Here is a 19,028-nt window from a genome sequence, read left to right on the forward strand (position 1 = left end):
TATACACACACATCACAGCAGGTCAGGTGAAGACAGGGAGGTATGTACTGTGGGTCAGCATTCAGAAGTAGCATGAAGGTCTGTCTTGCATCCTCAAGGTCAACAAACCCATCATCCAGCCAGAGTGGATGGGCCAAGCTCAAGTGACAAGTTTTCTAAAGTTTTCATCAGCTATTAAATGTTCCCAAACACAGACATTCTAGCTCAATGTCTAGAAAGTATTAACTTATATGGAAGGCCTAGTTTTTGTAAAATGAAGCCCAGAGTCAGTACATATTTCTGTTTGTCTGCTTTTGCATCATGTGTGCAAATTGGGCAGCTACATGTGCAAAGTGGGTATTTAGGTCTATTTGCATATGCAAAAGGAGGCACAGAAATGCACATGGACCTTGGCTCCTCACTCTATGTAAATCAGGACCAGAATGTGAAAACAAGGGGGTGGATAGTTCCTTTTTCTTTCACTAGCTGCAGGGACCCTGAATGTGTCAGATCTTCTGAGTGAGAGGTGAGTACTGGTTCTGCATCATCAACCTCACCCCCTTGTGGGCCCCCTGGGAAGCTTTGTGCTGGAGATCTGCAGGACTGTGCTCTATGAAGCTTAGGGAGTAAACAGTAGGGTGAGTACCTGCTCTCCAGAGCCACCTTCTCTGCTATGATGTTGGTTATCCATTTCTCATTTCAGAGGTGGAAAGGAGGTTATTCTCCAGTGGTTGTGGGGATTCATAAGTGCTATATTGCTTTGATGGAGGGGTGCCCTCTACCCCTCAGTACCCTGTAATGATGTTAGACAGTCACAGTGGTAGATAACTAATGAAATATGGAAAATAATAATAGGAGAAAGAGCCAGTGTAACCCACTGTTCAGTGTATGTTACAGGTCCTTCTCAGTGCCCAGTCCACAGAGGATATGAGTCTTACATCTCTGACCTACAGGGAATTGTCATTTAACTTAAGCTGTAAAGCCTCATTCTTTTAGCCCTGGAGGTCTTGTGTCAATCAAAATGGTGGTCATCACAAAAGTATAGCAGAAATAGCTTATCAGCCAACACAGGAGGCATCAAAACCATAACATACACCAATTCAAATCCTACACAAAGGGGCTATGTTGTCAACTCTCAAAATTTTATTATGTGTCCTGCGATATTTGGTGTTTTTGTAAAGTCCCAGGTGCTGGAGTCCTGTGATTACATGAGAAATGCAGATTTAATTTTTTTTAAGTAAGTTTTTAACCCTCAGTGTTGTGGAGAAAAGCTTGACGTCACAAACATCAAAGGCTCTTAAAAAAAAGAAGGCAAATAGAAAACAAACAAACATTATTTTGTAATTAATGATTTTGAGTACCTGTTGCATGCTTTTTGAAGTTTAGGGTTGGCAGTACTCCAGGGATATTTCTTTGGGTGGTGATGGTGGTGGAGTGAATGATTCTACCTTAAAAATTAAGATAGTACTTATTTGAGGGTTTTATAATCAAGGAGTCAAAAGGCAGATAGTATCCATGGGACAGTACTTGTTTCCAAGCAAGCTATCATATTGGCTTTTAGTTAATGCCATGCCTATTTTCGTGTGTGTTCCAAGACACACAGTACTTTGACTTCCCATTCCCAGGTAGCATGCACTAGTTTCTTTGTATCAGAAGGGATTGACACTGCCTTACACTTAGTGCCTGTGACATCTGATACATTTCATTTTCATGTTCACAAAATTCATAAATACATTTCAAATGATTACTTAACAGTTCATTATAGCAGACATGCTTCACCTGGCAGTTCTCAGTGCACCAGGCCTGAACAAAATGGTAAACACAAGTGCTAGTGGATATAATTGGATGATATGTTTGAAAACATTTTGAAACTACAAAGTTCAGAAAACAGTTTATTTAACCTTACAATAAATTCAGCAAAATATAATACCTTAGAATTTTTAGTTTTAACCTGAACTTCCTTTTCAAGTTTATAAAAGACTGCAACATATTTGACAATGATATGGACACAACAGAGCTATTTGCTATGTTTTATTTTCTACAGTCTGGTTAAACGTAGCATGCAAGTAATTGAATAAAAATACTCGTATATATGATTTACTGTGAAATAACAATTCTACTGGTAGCAGACAAAAACCTCTCCATGAAAGTATATAGGTAAGTGACAAAAACAACAACAAACAATTTAAAAATCCTGAAAAATGTTCTTGTTTCTTCATAATCTTTCATGTCTCATTAATGTCATATTCAAATGGGCTCTGAAAATATATTTTCATACAAATTTTATCATATTTATATTGCTAAATTGTATTATGCTGTTCTTTTGCCATTTCTAAAAATATATCAAAGGTGTGAATAATTTAGAATATTAATGTTGACCAGGATGAATATTGTACATACACAGTTCAGCCCTAAATTACCATTCAGTACTCTACCAAAAACACACCTGATTTCCATGAGAACCTGAGCAAAACTGCATACACCAATGTTTGTGTGCATGTGTTTGAAGGCACATAGCTTTTTACAATCATGATCATATTCCTCCAACTTGGAAGCCAGATTTATTGGGGGGAGGGGGCTGAATAGGGTCCTTTTGTGTTTTCAGAAACAAACAATTGAAACTACTTGTAAAAATATGCACAAACATGTTTTGTTAGGATCACCAGGTTCATGCTAAATATTAACAAACAGAATAGATAATATGCAAATTGACTTTTGTTAAGACATCCTAATTTTAAAGAGTTATGCTGGTGTAAATCTGCAGTATAGTTATGACCCTTATAAGGAAATCGGAGGCACTTCACTCCAGTGAGATATCAGCAGCTACACGGAGACAGTTGTACATTTCCTGTGGCAGGTCAGATCGAGTGAGATTATTTCCATCCAAACGCAAATGTTTGATCCTGGAATAGGTTAGTGGTCCAACAACCTTACAAAAGCTGCTCAGTGGGAACTCTGAAACACAAAATAATGATGATAATTAATCATAATAATAGTCTATTTGACACAATTGTCTGAAACTATGACTAATGCCAGCAGGTATCTGTGGCCTTGAACACAATGCACTATATATTTAGCTGGAGTAAAGTGGTAGCTCCCTTGACTTCAGTGGAGCTCCATGGATTTACATTAGACGAGAAGCTCACACTTAGTTGCTGGGTTTTCAAAGGAGCTCAGAGCTAGATTTTTCAAGTACTCAGAATCTATGATTGGTACCAGATTTTAAAAAGAGTCCAGCTCCCATTTAGACACTTAAATAAATGGCGAGATTTTCAGAAGAACTCAGCACCCAGTTGGCAGGCGTGTTTGGGAGGAAGGCATGGTCATACTGAATAAATTGTAAGAAAGGTATAAAGCAAATGCTGGATGGCATACATATGAAGAGAGACAGAAATGTGCAGGTGAAAACAGACTAGGGGTATGCTGGCAGATGGATGCAGGCCAATGGGCCTCTGTATTAGGGATTATCTTTTAAATATCTTATTTTTTATTTATTATATCTCAATGTGAAATTCATTTCTTTTGAAAATTCCACCCTAACCCTCATTTCAGGCTAACTAATGCTGTCTTCCCTTAAGTCACCTAGGAAAATTGCTGCACCTTGTAGATAAAAAAACCTTTTTCCTGATGGGGGTATTAAACAAGACAGAAAAAGATCTGAAAAATATGGTAGGTGATATCCCCATTTGGACTTCAAGGGGACTCCTTGTTCATGCTCATTAGAATCTTCCATTGTCATTGGCAAAATATGGCCCGTATGAACCAAACATATAAGTACTGCACCTACATGATTTAGGAGTCTCTTCAAAACATGGAAACTTAGGTCATTTCTAAGGAATGGAGACGTAAAATTGGGGAGTGGGTGAAGCTTTGTGGGGGATTCACAAAATAATTTTTTTTTTAATTACTTTAGAAAGTGGGGCCTACCTCAGCAGTTCTGTTTCATTCTGCCTTACTCTGCCACTGGCAATTTCCCTGTTGTTATATATTGTACGGCCTTCTCTTTGAAGGGAGAGAGATAATGGATATTCTTACATGACTAAAGGTGCTCAATATTGGAGTGTAGAGTAATATATAAACTATAGTGGAAAAAAGTAGAAAGTAGGTCAGATGTTGAAGGATGAATATCAGAAAACAATTCAAGTATGTAGGGACATAATTGGAAAGGCCAACCACAAAGTGAGATTAAACAAGCTAGAAACATAAAAGGTAACACGAAAACATTCTACAAATACATTAGAAGCAAGAAAAAGACCAAGGATAGGGTGGGCCCATTATTCAATGAGGAAGGAAAGACAATAACAGAAAATGTGGAAATGGAGGAAGTGCTAATTGCCTTTTTTTATTTCAGTTTTTACTAAAAAGCTTAGTAGCAATCAGACATCTAACATAGTGAATGCCAGTGAAAATGAGGTAGCTTAGGCTAAAATAGGGAAAGAACAAGTTACAAATTACTTAGACAAGTTAGATGTCTTCAAGTCACCAGGGCCTGACGAAATGTATTCTAAAATACTCAAGGAACTGACTGAGGAGATAATTGAGCCATTAGCGATTATCTTTGAAAACTCAAGGCAGACGGGACAGATTCCAGAGGACTGGAAGAGGGCAAATGTAGTGCCCATCTATAGAAAGAGAAATAAGGGCAACCCAGGGAATTACAGATCAGTCATCTTAACTTCAGCACTCAAAAGATAATGGAGCAAATAATGAAGCAATCAATTTGTCAACACCTAGAAGATAGGTAATAGTCAACATGAATTTGTCAAGAACAAATCATATGAAACCAACCTAATAGCTTTCTTTGACTGGGTAACAAGCCTTGTGGATAGGGGGGAAGTGGTAGATGTGGCAGATCTTGACTTTAGTAGGGCTTTTGATACTGTCTCACATGACCTTCTGATAAACAAACTAGGAAAATATAACCTATATGGAGCTACTATAAGGTGGGTGTATATCTGGTTGGAGAGTAGTTATCAGTGTTTCATGGTCAAGCTTGAAGGGCATATTGAGTGGGGTCCAGCAGGGATCGGTTCTGGTTCTGTTCAATATCTTCATCAGTGATTTAGATAATGGCATAGAGAGTACACTTGTAAAGTTTGCAGATGATACCAAGCTGGGTGTGGTTGCAAGTGCTTTGGAGTATAGGATTAAAATTCAAAATGATCTGGACAAACCAGAGAAATAGTCTGAAGTAAATAGGATCAAATTCAACAAGGACAAATGCAAAGTACTACTATAGGAAGGAACAATCAATTGCACACATACAAAATGGGAAATGACTGCCTAGGAAGGAGTACTGCAGAAAGAGATCTGGGGGTCATAGTGGATCACAAACTAAATATGAATCAACAGTGTAACACTGTTGCAAAAAAAGCAAACGTCATTCTGGTATGTATCAGTAGGAGTGTTGTAAGCAAGACACAAGAAGTAATTCTTCCACTCTACTCCATGTTGATAAGGCCTCAACTGGAGTAATGTGTCCAGTTCTGGGCACCACATTTCAGGAAAGATGTGGAAAAATTGGTGAAGGTCCAGAGGAGAGCAGCAAAAATCTAAAAAACATACTTGACCTCTGAGGAGAGATTTAAAAAAATGGGTTTGTTTAGTCTGGAGAAGAAAAGTCTGAGGTGGTGACATAACATTTTTCAAATACATAAAAGGTTGTTACAAGGAGGATGGTGAAAAATTGTTGTCCTTAACCTCTGAGGATAGGACAAGCAGTAATGGGCTTAAATTGCAGCAAGGGAGGTTTAGGTTGGACATTAGAAACAAAAATCTTAACTATCAGGGTAGTTAAGCACTAGATTGCCTAGGGAGATTACAGAATCTCTGTCATTGGAGATTTTTAAGAACAAGTTGGAGGAACACTTGTCAAGATTGGTCCAGTTATTACTTAGTCCTGCCTTGAGTGCCCTATTGAGGTCTCTTCCAGTGCTATGCTTCTGTGATTTTACAGGCTGATTCTGATATTCTTCCAGATATGGGATACTGCCTGACGTCAATAGGCCTATTTGCATAAGTAAGAATAATTTGCATGAGTGATGTTTGTAGGATTGGGTCTATGTAGATTGTTACTAAATTTGACACTCCATAAACTATGGAAACAGTAGGTATCACTTTGATCTTTCATGCTGCTGTGACTGCAGTTAAATACATGTCAGGACTCCAACAGGGCAATCAAAACCATGGGGCGAATACAGCCACTTCCTCCATAGCTAAGAAGGAACCTTTGGCTGTGGCATCAGTGCAGTTCACTGTGCATGGAAGGGATTGGATGTGTTATGTTATGCAGGGAGTTTGCCACACTTCCTACCCAAAAGGAGTCAGGGACCAGGAAAGGACCCTCAATCTATTCCAGCCAGGGAGCAATCCAAGGTCTTTTCATGTCTTTTGTGGGAGGATTCATCCCTGTATCTGTCCAGAACCTCTCCTGGTTACTGGATTTGCACCTATTAGTAAAAAACACAAAACTGCTCAAGAGTTCTTATTCATTCATTTAATCTAAAGTTTCTACAATATATTCCAATGATTAGGTCTGCTAAACTGCAGACAATTTGGCTGTAATTTGTCAACTGAACAGATAAACACATACAAGAATTTAAAGGCTAATCTTTTCATTTATTTTTCTTGCTTAGGGAAGCAAAATTAATGGCAGTCAATGATTTTAAGGGTCACATTTTAAAAAATGGCTCTTAAATTTGAACATAGAATTTTCAACATTATCTTTTGTGAGTACAAAGACTGCCACTTGGTTGTAATATAAGCTTTGCATGTATTAATGAATAGATATTTAACTACCTGATTGCATATCTAAACTCCATGTGTGCTTGTAAACTGTATCATATGTACATGTATTATTTGCATGTGTGAATGACTGCATACAAAATGGTGTACATTGTATTGGGATAAGATTGAGACCACTTTGAAAATTGGGGCCCGAGCCAGTCCTCACTGAGGTCAAAGGAAAGGCTCCTGTTGACTTCCATCAGGCTCCTGGTCCACAACTTCTACATTTTTACATGTCATATACAGAACATATAAATGTCAAATTGTGAGAGGCTTTTTTAGTGTGTTCACCTTTCTGTTGTAGTTATATGACTGAGGGTTTTCTGAATGCACCTGCCACCCTTACTTATGAAACATCTATAACAATTAGTCCCTCTTTAGTATAAGACCACTCTAATGTAGTCATGTGCATTAGCACCTGAATTCCAATATTATAGAGACAAATATTGCAAACACTTCTCCAATAATGTTCTGATGTGTTTTGTTTCTGGAAATCCCCAGAACATTCTGAAGTTGCCCAGACAAACATCGAAACATTTGTATATTGTAACTACTGGAAAACGTTGTGACTGTAACATGAGCATAGCTCTCCTTGACTTTCTGGGATCCCTGTGCATGGAGAAGTGTCCGGAATTTTGCCAGCGAGGTGCAATTCACCTCCTTGTCACTGAAGCCCGACATAGAGATAGTGACTAGGACAGGTTGGACATTTTCCATCAAAACTGTGTGTTGACAGAAAGTTGGGTTTTCAACTAAATCAAATTATTCACAAAAGTGTCTGTTTTCCATGGGAAAAGTAGCTATTTCATCCAGATACCAATTCCACAAAACCCAATTTTTTTTCAGTATTTGTCTGAAAGCCAAAATATTTTGATTTGAAATGGCACTGCAGTGCCTGAGGGAAGTTGTATTTCAGGTGACGTATGCTCCCAGTCTCCTCTATGGACTGGATTCTCTGGGCCAAACTACATCTCTCGTCATACACCATGACCAGGTACTTCTATGTCACATCCCCTGCACTCACCAGCCCATAATGGGGAATGGGAGTATAAAAAACTATTTTCTGACCAGTTTTGGCTGCCCAAGTTGCCAGGCAGGATTGCTTCTGTATTCCATTGAAATGGTGTCTGAACCAATCTTGCATAGGCCTCTGTGCAAAATCATTTTGGGGGCAGACCTGGAATGGACCAGGGGAAGACCAGTGTTTACACAAAATGAAGTGGCCCCAGAACTCACTCCATGCAGAACCAGCACTAAAGGGCTGTGGTTATTAATTCAGCCCCTAGGATTAATGGACTGGTGCAGAGGTTAATTTTCCTGCACTGCACCCACATATAGTCTGATCACTAGGGCTTTAGTTAATCTCCGTGTTTTTCAAATGAAAAATGACATATGGAAATTTTGTCTATGGGCTAGATTATTGTACCACTGAACTGCTTTGGCTGCTGCACAAATGGAGTCTCAAAGACACTTTTGCTAGATACTCGAGGTTATCTTTGGCATATGAGAATCCACAGTGATTTGGGTCCAGCATTTTCAGCTCTTCATCACCACCCTTTGTAGCCCCCAAGTGAAGGGAGGTATACTGGGGGCCCAGCTGGTGAAAGAGGCTGAAAAGATGTTGATCTCAGGGCTGATGTTGATCTCAGGGCTGCTCTACCATGTGTCGTGCTGGAATGGCCCTGGCCAGCTGTAACACTGGGAAGACTTGGGAGAAGCCATAAAGGTGAAAAATAGTCATGTCTGCCCACTTCTTGCTTTCCAAGGTATTGCACCAAGTGGAATTGGGCTGGAGCCAAGGATCTAGCCCTATGACTGTACTTAACTTGATTCAATTGATTTATTATATTTTGTTTACTGAATACATTTTGTATTTGGAAAAAAAATTACATTTCCTTTTCTGCACTAACACAAAGAAATGTGAAATGCTCCCAGGTTGTTTCTACCCAAACTGCAGCTCCAGTGACTAACTCAAGAACCCGATGGCCTAGCAAAGTCTGGGTACAAACTGTGACCTAGGTTAAATAGGAAAATCCACACTCGAGCAACCTTGCTAAAAATAGGATATTTAAACTAAGAAGGCTCAATCCTCAGCTGCACTGAGTTTAAGAACTGGAGGGGACAAAGGTGCCTATAAGCCTCCAATGATCCTATATTAGCTGGGAGACCTAGCTATTAATTTACACTAGCTAAAATGGTCATGTAGGACTTTTTCCATTGTCCTGGGATCAGTAGAATTCATTGCACTCAATTGTCATCCCAGAGTGCCTCACTCCTGGCCTACAGGTGACCCCAGCATGCTCCATGCAGTGGGGTGGGGACAGGATTAGCTAGTGTAAAGCTGTCTGTGTTACAAAATTGCTGTGTGTCTATATATGTCCACATCAGCTCTTAACAGGCTACTCTGTTTTGATACCAATTTAGGATTCCCTCATACCAGGCCAATTACATGCTTTGAAGCCATTTTCTGCAGCAGGCAGTGCAAAGTGACCTAAGGAAGGCCTGAAGACACTAATTTTGAGAAATGTTTTGTTTTCTTTCTAGTAATGTAGCAAGAATTTGCATTCAAAATGATTCTTTCTCACTCTCTCTCTCTCTCTCTCTCTCTCTAGCAGCTTACTTGCCATGTCCAATCTTGGTATCAAATCACAGTCATTTAGTGGAAATTATTATTCAGTATTTAGAAGGTAAAAAGCACTGTTTAATTGTTACATATCATTAATATTATTTTTACTCTGTCACATCCAGTTATGGTTTCATGTTAGGGCTAGGGCCCAATTGCATGGAACAGATGAACTCTGAGACAAAGTGACATTCAATACAAACATTGTCTGATCATTGCTAAATATGACTCAGAAAATGAAGGACACAAGAAAGAGTTCCTTAACATAAATAGTTTTATGTTGGGTCTCAGTATAAGTGACTTTTTTAAAAACATAAGTATAGTTTGAAATGTAGTCCATCAGTTTTTAAATATTGTTTTTGCTATCTAAAATTTTTGGGGTAGATCATCAGTAGCCCTTTACCCCCTGTGCAAGGCTCTCTTACAATATTTACCTGTAGCATGGGCTGCAGGGTGGAAGAGAAGTTGGCTCTGAAAGGCCCAATTTATCAAGGTGAATACACAACTCTCATTGTCTTCAGTGGGAGCTCTGAATGCTCAGCATTCCTGAAAATCATGCCCCTTTGATTTGGATACCCAAACACTGTAGGCCCAACTTTCTGAAGAACTGAACACTTTCAGCTCTCAGTTAGGCTTCATGGATGGAGAACTGCAGGTGCTTAGCACACCTGAAAGCTGGTCCTGCTTGGATTTAGGTGCTCAACTATAGATGCAAATCTCTGAAAATATTGGCCTTAATTTTTTAATTAGTAATTCATAGTAAATGCACAATTGTCTGCCAAAATCGAGACCTGATTATGAAAATTATACACAGAGATGTCTACATGAAACTGAAGAGAGCCTACAGCAGTCTCTCTGAGCAGTATAAACTCAATGAGGTGTTAACTCACATACCCAATAATGACAATTTAAATGTCAACATTTGTTAACTATTTCACATAAGAAAGGAGAGATAAAATCCCAGATCTCCAGAATTTACTGTGAGTGAGATTTCATTTTGGTGTCACAAGAGGATGGTATTTGGATGAGTTCCATCATTCATTTCCCCCCCACCCTCCCAGTTAAGAAAGAGCCAAGCTCAAGAACCTAGCAGAGTCCCAGGACATACTGAAGCTCCAGTGAGGGGATCCAAGCTCTAGGAACACACTGAAGGTCAGGGAGCACAATCCAATATGAGTGGTGTCCATTTCAGTGACTCAAATGGATGGAGTCTATTTTGTAGGTGGCCCCCAGGAGAGTATCACCACCTTCCCCCCTTTCCCATCTGACCCCTTCTTTCAGTGCTTAAAATGACTGTTGGCATGATACATTAATTTCAGCTCAGTTCAAAACAAGGTTAACCTCCCCCCCTCCCAAAATTGGGTTTCAAATGGAAAAATACAAAACTGATAAGTAAAAGCTGGTAAGCAAAAGCTGGTAAACATGGGGAGAGAACATGCCTAGCTTTGATAGATGTGTCACTATCTATGGATCTCCTGTGGCCTAGGCAGGGAGTGGCATTAACTGTATTATTCATTACATTAAAATATGTAAATGTGACTCACTGTTAATTTGGTTGACTTGGAGATAGAAGTTTTCTAGGTTCTCATTGACTGTTGGAATGCTCTTCAGCATGTTAAAGGAGAGATCCAACTCAACTAGGGAGGAGATATTGAAAACGTTGCCTGGTATTCCACCATCTGTCAACCGATTGTGAGACAGATGTAAATATTGCAGGGCCTTAAGACCTTGGAAGTACTCATCAGGAATGTTGGTGATCTGGTTGTTGTTAAAATACAGCATGAGTAAAGCAGGAGGCAGTCCTTTTGGTAGCTTTGTAAGTTGATTGGAGCTCAAGTCAAGATATAAAAGTGACTTCAGGCCTTTCAAAGCCCCGGAAACAGAGTCTGTTTTCAGCTGGTTATGCTGTAGGTGAAAGACAGTCAGGTTCACCAGCCCCTCCAGTACATTGGCGCTGACTTTTGTGATCTTGTTGTGACTAAGTTGCAGGTCATCCATGGTATTGGCAAGTGGTCCAACAGCTTCAGTCAAATTGTTATAATTTATATGCAATTTCTTTAAACTCTTTAGTTTGGAGAAGACTCTTCCCTTAATTTTTGAATTTTCCAAATGGTTGTGATCTAAGATCAGCCACTGCAGGTCTGTTACATTGTCAAATGTATTTTCTTCAATGCCCTCAATCATATTGTTTCGGAGATAAAGGTATTTTATTCCAGCAGGTACAACTGGGATGCTTTTCAATTTGAGGTCATCACAATACATTGCAGATGGATAGGTTTCAGGACAATTACATTCTGGGGCACAGACCGCTGTAGATGGCCCCATCATCGAATGAACATAAGGGTCATCTGGGTCTGGATAATATCCCATATCATAGTCGTAATAGCAGAAAATGCCACTGATCAATACCAGTAAGAAAGGTAGAGAGCTTAGATGCATCTTTGAAATGTGTCTTGTCCCTATATGGTGGGTGGGGGGGAAACAGTTATAATTTTGTATTTATTTTCCTTGATATTACTTTTAATTTTACCATATAAAATTATGCATAAAAACTGAAAAGGAAGATTGAGTTAATTAAAGTGAATTTATAAAAGTGCCAATTAGGTTTGTGACTAAGAAACTTGTATGCAAATCCACATCATATTTGGAAGGCCTAGGAGAAGAGCTGGCTCTGAAAATCTCTCTCTCTCTCTCTCCACTGAATAAATTGGTCATATACTTCTATAAATGACCTTGCAGATTCCCATTTTTCACACTTAGATAAAAATGAATATGGTACACAGTAAAACTTATTTTAAGCAACCATTCAAGGGGCCAATAACCCACTTGCTTAACACAGGTGGTCGTCTAATCCAGGTGAAGCAAAATTGTTCTCAGCATACTTGGGATGCGGTCTTGAGACAGGAAACTGCTTAATAAGGGTGGTCTCTTGTAACTTTTAACTGGTTAGTGTTTTAAAATATTTATATAAGCATGTGTATACACATACAATCCCACTATCAATTCACACAGTGGGTCAGACCCACATCTGGTGTAAATCAGTGTAGCATTAGGCTGAGTCACACCAGCTGAAGACCCGGCCCACTGTGTTTTAACTACAGTTCAGAATGTGATGCAAAACAATAAAAAAAAATTCAATTGTCCTCTTGTTCCCAAGTAATTTCAGAGCATATCCATATGCAACTTGGTATGCACAGTAGCATCGGACATGGATCTAAGATCCATGGAAAACTCCAGCAGAATAAGATGTTGTTTTTATGATTTATCTGGTGACAATATGTTCAGAGCTACACAAACAATTGAGAACTCCTGTGGTGCTTGCAATTTAGTTAAGAACAGCACATATGCCTTACGTTTGTTCCCTGGCTTTTGTTGGCTCACTAAAAGCCATGTTATATTCTAGTGGGCAAATAATCCTTAAATTAAAATATCTCCAAGCAGGTCCTGTTAATCTACCCTCCAACAGAATGTGAGAGTTTTTAAAGTGGTGTTATGGTATCTCCGATCAATGAATTTAAGTTTCTCTGTTCTGCCTTAGCTTTGATCGAGGAGATCAATTAAATATCTTTAATTAGGCACTTATCCAATCAATATTACCTAATTAGATACAGTAGGGTAGACATACCATTGGGGAGATTTTCAAATGTGAGTTACAAGTATGGTTTTATTTGTCTGTTAGCCACTATTGTCTAAGAACATACTAAATCAAATGCAAAATATGGCACAGGTCCCCAGCCAGTGTAAATAGGCACAACTTCACTGAAGTCAATGGAACTTCACTGATTTACATCAGCTGAAAATCTGGCTGGTCCCCTCTGTGTAAACACATTCAAGATGGGAGGTCTTACTATTTCTCTACAAGCGTGGAAAGTCAGAGCTATGGCCAACAATTTGGACTGGCACTCTTTGGTCTTACAGTAATATTCTCTGACATGTTTGCATTGGTTTTGGCAAAAGTAAAGGCCTATTAATATAGAAGAATGAATAGTCTGCTTTAACTGTATCTTTCATTGCTTTTCTGGTTTTAATTTGTACTTTTAATGGTTCTTAGTTGTTTTTTTCCCCTTAATTCCATATATAGGACACTTGCTTCAAAGAACATGCAATATTCAATATGATGCAAAACACTAGAAATAATGTCAAGATTTAAACTAAATTTATATGGATTAATGTAATCAACTAAATGTTAAAAATGAGGTGGCATATGATTCATATGAATGTGTTTGTATATCTGTATAAAATATAGTATGGTGCACGTGTGTGTATACACACACGTACACACACACACACATATACATACATACATAAAGTATAAATACTTTATCACGATAAAGTAAATATTATGTAGAACAATTATCTTGCTTATTGCCAGAGTCTTAATAAGTGGATCTAAAAAAGTCTATCAAAAATGTAAAAAAAGAGATCATTATATATACTCAAAATGTTACCCTGGACCATATGATTTTGAATTAGGTCAGAGTTTGTTCAAACATGCAAGTCTTGTGCTGGAAATATTTTTTGTAGAAATTATTTTTTGTTGTTTTACAAGTTTCATTGTAAAATACCTGAGCACACAGTAGGGAAGCTGCACAGCAAATGCAGACAATGGTAAATTGGATCGCCACAAACTTCAAAAAAACTCACCGGAGTGGAATAGAGAAAGTGGCAAAAACTCTTTAAAATATTTTGAAAATTGAGTACATTCATTATATTGTTTAATTGTCATGAAAACAATTAAATATATTCAATATTAAAAATATTGTGATTCGGCAATATCAGTTTCACTCTGCTGGCTATGGTGTATAAAAGGAAATTAAAATATTTAATTGGGTATTCAACAAATTTAAATGACAACTTAATGAAAATTTCAAACTGTCTAGCATTTTACCTTTCATCAACAGCCAAACTAATTATTTAAATGTTTCTATTCTGCATCCTCCTATTTAAATAGTACAATAATGATTTAACACATCAAGAGGACTGATAAGGCGTTGTTACTAACAGACCGCTGGAGGGCTAATTGAAATGAGTGGTATTTTTAAATTTTCCTTTTACTGTGTATGAAGTTTCCCTTCCCAAATATGTACAAAAAGTTCACCACTAATGCATGCAGCACGGGGTTATTGTAAGCACACTGTGAAATTAAATACACAAAAACTGCTGATTTGTGTTCAATTTACAAATTGGCAAACTTGTTCTGACATTTTTCATGTCCCCATTACAGCTTCATTTAAATAGCTGAACGTTATAGTTAAAACATGCAATAGCACTTACCTTACTGCCTTGAACTGCTTTCTTTAATTCCCAGAGCAGATGCAATAAAGGACTGAATCGACCAATATATGCTGTAAACGGTGTCAGGAGGTAACTGGTTGCCAGATCCTCTGTGATACAAGAGCTAAAAAAAACAAAACAAAAAACAACAACCCCCCAAAAAAAACCAAACCAAAAAAACCCTAGTCACGCTGTTCTCTGAAGCTGCTATGTCATCATGATGATCTTGTGGTGTGGCATGTACAAATGCTGCTCTCTAATGAAGTGCAGGTGGATACTGTATACTGTACAAGGACAACCCATCTGCAGTCCTTATGGACTAGGGAAAAGATAAGTGTTTCACAAACCTGAGAAAGTTCAGATTCTGAACCACAGCCTTACACAAGGAATTTTAGTATTCTAGAGGAAAAAATGCTTTAAATAAAATATAAATTACACACAGACCTTTCCTGTTTCCCAGTTTATTTTATACCATGAGGCATGATCTAACAAATAACATTCAAACCTCAATGTAGTTTTATATATCTTAAGCCAAGTCATTCACTCATTTATGTCTTGTTTTTCTTTCTATCACATTATTTCCATAATAATGTAATAAAAAAATTAACTGAGGAGAAGAATCAAAGATGAAAATACACTAGCATTTTTGTTAGAGTGCTATACTATAAATCTTTCTCCAACACATTGTAAGCGAATATTGACTCCAATGTTTTTTTTTCCGTTATACATACAGTAATGTACTAGGTTTGGGAATTTTCTTTGGTGATCCAGTTGATCTAATACATGTATGTTTCATAATAAAAATGTCCCATAAAGGCTTTTCTGCAGCTGTAAACTCACTTTAGACATTTTTTCCTTTTTAGTTCTCAAAACACTCTTCTACCCTTCAGAATCTGGAACCACTCAGCTATGCGTTCTGTTTCTTATTTCATGGATATCATTCAAGAATGCATCCTAAAGCTTGGATGAGAATGTTGGTTTTAGTTGGACAATCCCAAAAGATAATATATTAAAGAAAATCATTGGCAGAACCATAACTGTTCATTCTGAGTCTTAATATTTCCATAAGAAAACTCCCAGACACCTAAATTGTGAGTGCCTTGATTTGTTTATGGGATGCAAACCCTTTTCAAAGAGTTGTGTGAAGGAGGGAAAAAAAGCAAATGTGTCTATGGATAGTATAGACAAGGCATCTTGAAAGGTTCTGTGATAGAAGGTTTCATGCTGGTCAGATATGAAGCAATAAATACACTTGACTTTTATCCCAGAAGAGGTGATTATGTTGCTTGCTATCATTTGTAAGGAATAAGTGATTTTGTTCAGAATTTTAATCTGCCATTCATGTGCTGTCATCGGTGTTCAGTCCAAAACTGGCCTACATGCCCATGCAGGGGATTAAGGAAGCTACCCATATTACAGGTCATAAAACAGGGTCAGGGCAGGGGTGGGGTTAAGTTTAACACTTTTGGAGCCGTTACTCTTCCTTTTACACAAGAGGTGGATGGGGCCCTGGCTCTCTCCCGGCCATGCTCGCCTGCATGTCTTAGCCTGGTAGGGAAATAATCTGTACCAGGAAAAGAGTTGGCACAGGAAAGCAGGAACTGATTGCGAGTCTCTGAGCCACAACTCAGTCCCTGCTTTTGCTCCTGGGGCAATATAACTGTGTAGTTAAGCTGACCGAAGCCCCAGAATAGACGCTGCTAGGTCAACGAAGAATTTTTCCATCAACCTAGTTACTGCCTCTTTAAGTGGTGGATTTACTACAGTGAGAGAAAAACCCCTTCCATCACTGTAGCAAGAGTCTACACTTCAGTGCTTTGGCGGTGTAGCAGCAATGCCACAGCTGTGCTGCTGTAGCACTTGTAATGTAGACATACCCTTAGACCAGGGGTGGGCAAATTCCGGCCCACACACTGTTTTAAGCTGGCCCCCGCTCCGGCTGGGGCACTGGGTCAGGGATACACCACACAGCTAGGCCCCGCTCTGGCCGGGGTGCAAGGTCGGGGCCGCACCACATGGCTCAGCCCTGCTCTGGCACTCCAGATGGGATGCAGGGTCGGGGCTGTACCATGCGGCTCCCGGAAGCCGCAGCATGGCCCCGCTCTGGCTCCTACATGCTCCAATGCGAGCTGCAGGGGCGGTGCCTGCAGATGGGGTAGCGTGCAGAGCCGCCTGGCCGCGCCTCCATATAGGAGCCAGAGAAGGGAAATGCCACTGCTTCTGGGAGCCACTTGAGGTAAGCGATGCTCAGAGCCTGTACACCCTGAGCCTCTCCCCACACCTAACCCCCTGCCCCAGCCCTGATCCCCCTCCCGCTCTCCAAACCCCTTGATCCCAGCTCGGAGCACCCTCCTGCACCGCAAACCTCTCATCCCTAGCCCCACCCCAGAGCCCACATCCCCAGCCGGAACCTGCACCCCAGCCCTGATCCCCCTCATGCCCTCCGAACCCCTCAATTCCAGCCCAGAGCATCCTCCTACACTCCAAACTCCTCATTCCCAGCTCCACCCCAGAGCCCGCACCCTCTCTCACATCTTTACCCCAATTTTGTGACCATTCTTGGCCCGCCATACAATTTCTATTCCCCGATGTGACCCTCGGGCCACAAAGTTTGCCCACTCCTGCCTTAGACTTTTAACTTTTTGAGGCAAAGAACTTGGTCCAGCATCTTCTTTCACTTCCATCAGTTTCATAGCAGTTTGCAGTATTTCATTAATTTTAATTCATGAGAACAATGGGTAAAATACTCTTTGTCTAATCTACTTTGTCCTTAACATTGTAAGTATCTACACATTTTCACTTCACTTTACTCTACCAAAGGCTCCCTCCCTGTCATGCCATGTCTTCCTGGTTGAGGATGGCTTCCAGGAATCCCATGGAGCGTCTTAATGAAATCTGAGAACTGAAGTCAATGGAGCTCTCTTCATCTTCCATTCTGCCTGTTTCCTTTTCACATTTCCCTTCTTCACACTTCCTTCCATACTGCCCCAGTGTATACTGTCATTTGTGTCTTGTAAAAATAAGAGCACATACACTCGGTAACAATGATTTCTGCACTGGCAAAAGGAATCACTGTGGCATTCCCATTAAGGGGCAGTATATGGTGTACTCATAAGGGCTCGGGGTCTGCCACGGAGGTTGTGGACTTTCCACGACCTCCATGACTTCTGCAGGGGCCAGTTTGGCTGACCCCAGGGCCAATTGCTTAGGTACCCTCAGGGCAGCCACACCTGCTCCTGCAGCCCCGGGCAGCAGTCCGCAGCTGGCTGGCTGGAGCAGCCCCTGCTCCGGTGTCTGCAGGCAGTGGTCCCTGGCCGGCTGGCCGGAGCAGCTGCCATCTGCTGGTCCAGGCAGCCGATGCCACTGGCCCCGGGCAGCCACCCCTCAGCAGCTCCCCGCCCAGCACCCTCCCCCAGACACCCTCCCCCCTCCCCCAAGGTAATCTCAGGTATTTTTTAATATAAATAAAGGACAGGTCATGGGTCATGAATTTTTGTTTATTACCCGTGACCTGTCCATGACTTTTATTAAAAATACCCGTGACTAAAATGTAGCCTTACTCATAAAAATTGAACACGCTATCTCTTCTGAGTCTTTTGCCTTTGCTCTCGCCCAGTTAGAGAGACTAAAACTAGCAACAGAACTCACGTGCTTCAGTGAGAAGTGTGGAGCTCTACATACAAGGGCAATGGAAACGTTTGTATTGCTACATAAAATGTGTGGATTGAGTATACATTTTTCACTCATCTTGAATTAAATACCATGGGCCAAGTTTCTGTGTTTTTCTATGCAGATGCAACTTCCATTGAAGTCAATGTAACATTAATGTTGCTTGATTTGATTGCTTTGCTACTTTTGCTGAAGCAGAGAGAACTGAAATCTCCATTAAAGTCCACTGGCTGTGTCACAGGCATAGGCAACTTAATGTAAGTGGCATGTTGTAAGTTACTGAAAAGGCATGAAGTTTTCTTAGCCGCCGATATGTGGTGAATGAACAAAAATAAGGCGTTAGCTCAAGCCTTCAATAATAATTTAATGTTTTTTCTGAAGCCCTGCAACATTTTAAAAATATTAGTTAATGCTGACTCATATCAAATCAGTTCCACTAAAAACAACTCAGCTCCAGATCCTTGGTGGTGCAGGCACTCATTATTTTTCAACTGAAAGCTTTCATCCTGTTGTTTTGCTTGTCCAATATTTACCCTGCACTTATATTCAAATGGAAAATATTGGGGTGCATATTATGAGCATTACAGGGTTTGTAGTAATCCAATTCTTTTCTTTCTTTCTCCTAAAAAGGAAATAGCAGCTTTGGAGTTTTACAAAAATGGTAATACTGGTGGTACACCCTATTAACAGACCACGA

The 19,028-nt window shown here is 39.8% G+C and overlaps 1 protein-coding gene across 1 annotated transcript; it reads right to left on the reverse strand.

Annotated features, from left to right (window-relative positions):
* Positions 1-1,858: 1,858 nt before the first annotated feature.
* LUM (lumican) lies at positions 1,859-15,007 on the reverse strand. The gene is made up of 3 exons (XM_054027902.1): positions 14,663-15,007; positions 10,933-11,847; positions 1,859-2,934 (listed from the first exon to the last, which is right to left on the reverse strand). Exons 2-3 carry the CDS (start codon positions 11,825-11,827, stop codon positions 2,780-2,782), a joined length of 1,050 nt encoding a protein of 349 aa, XP_053883877.1. The 5' UTR covers positions 11,828-11,847; positions 14,663-15,007; the 3' UTR covers positions 1,859-2,779.
* Positions 15,008-19,028: the final 4,021 nt, after the last annotated feature.

Source organism: Malaclemys terrapin, chromosome 1 (genome assembly GCF_027887155.1).
Source record: "Malaclemys terrapin pileata isolate rMalTer1 chromosome 1, rMalTer1.hap1, whole genome shotgun sequence".
Lineage (NCBI taxonomy): Eukaryota > Metazoa > Chordata > Testudines > Emydidae > Malaclemys > Malaclemys terrapin.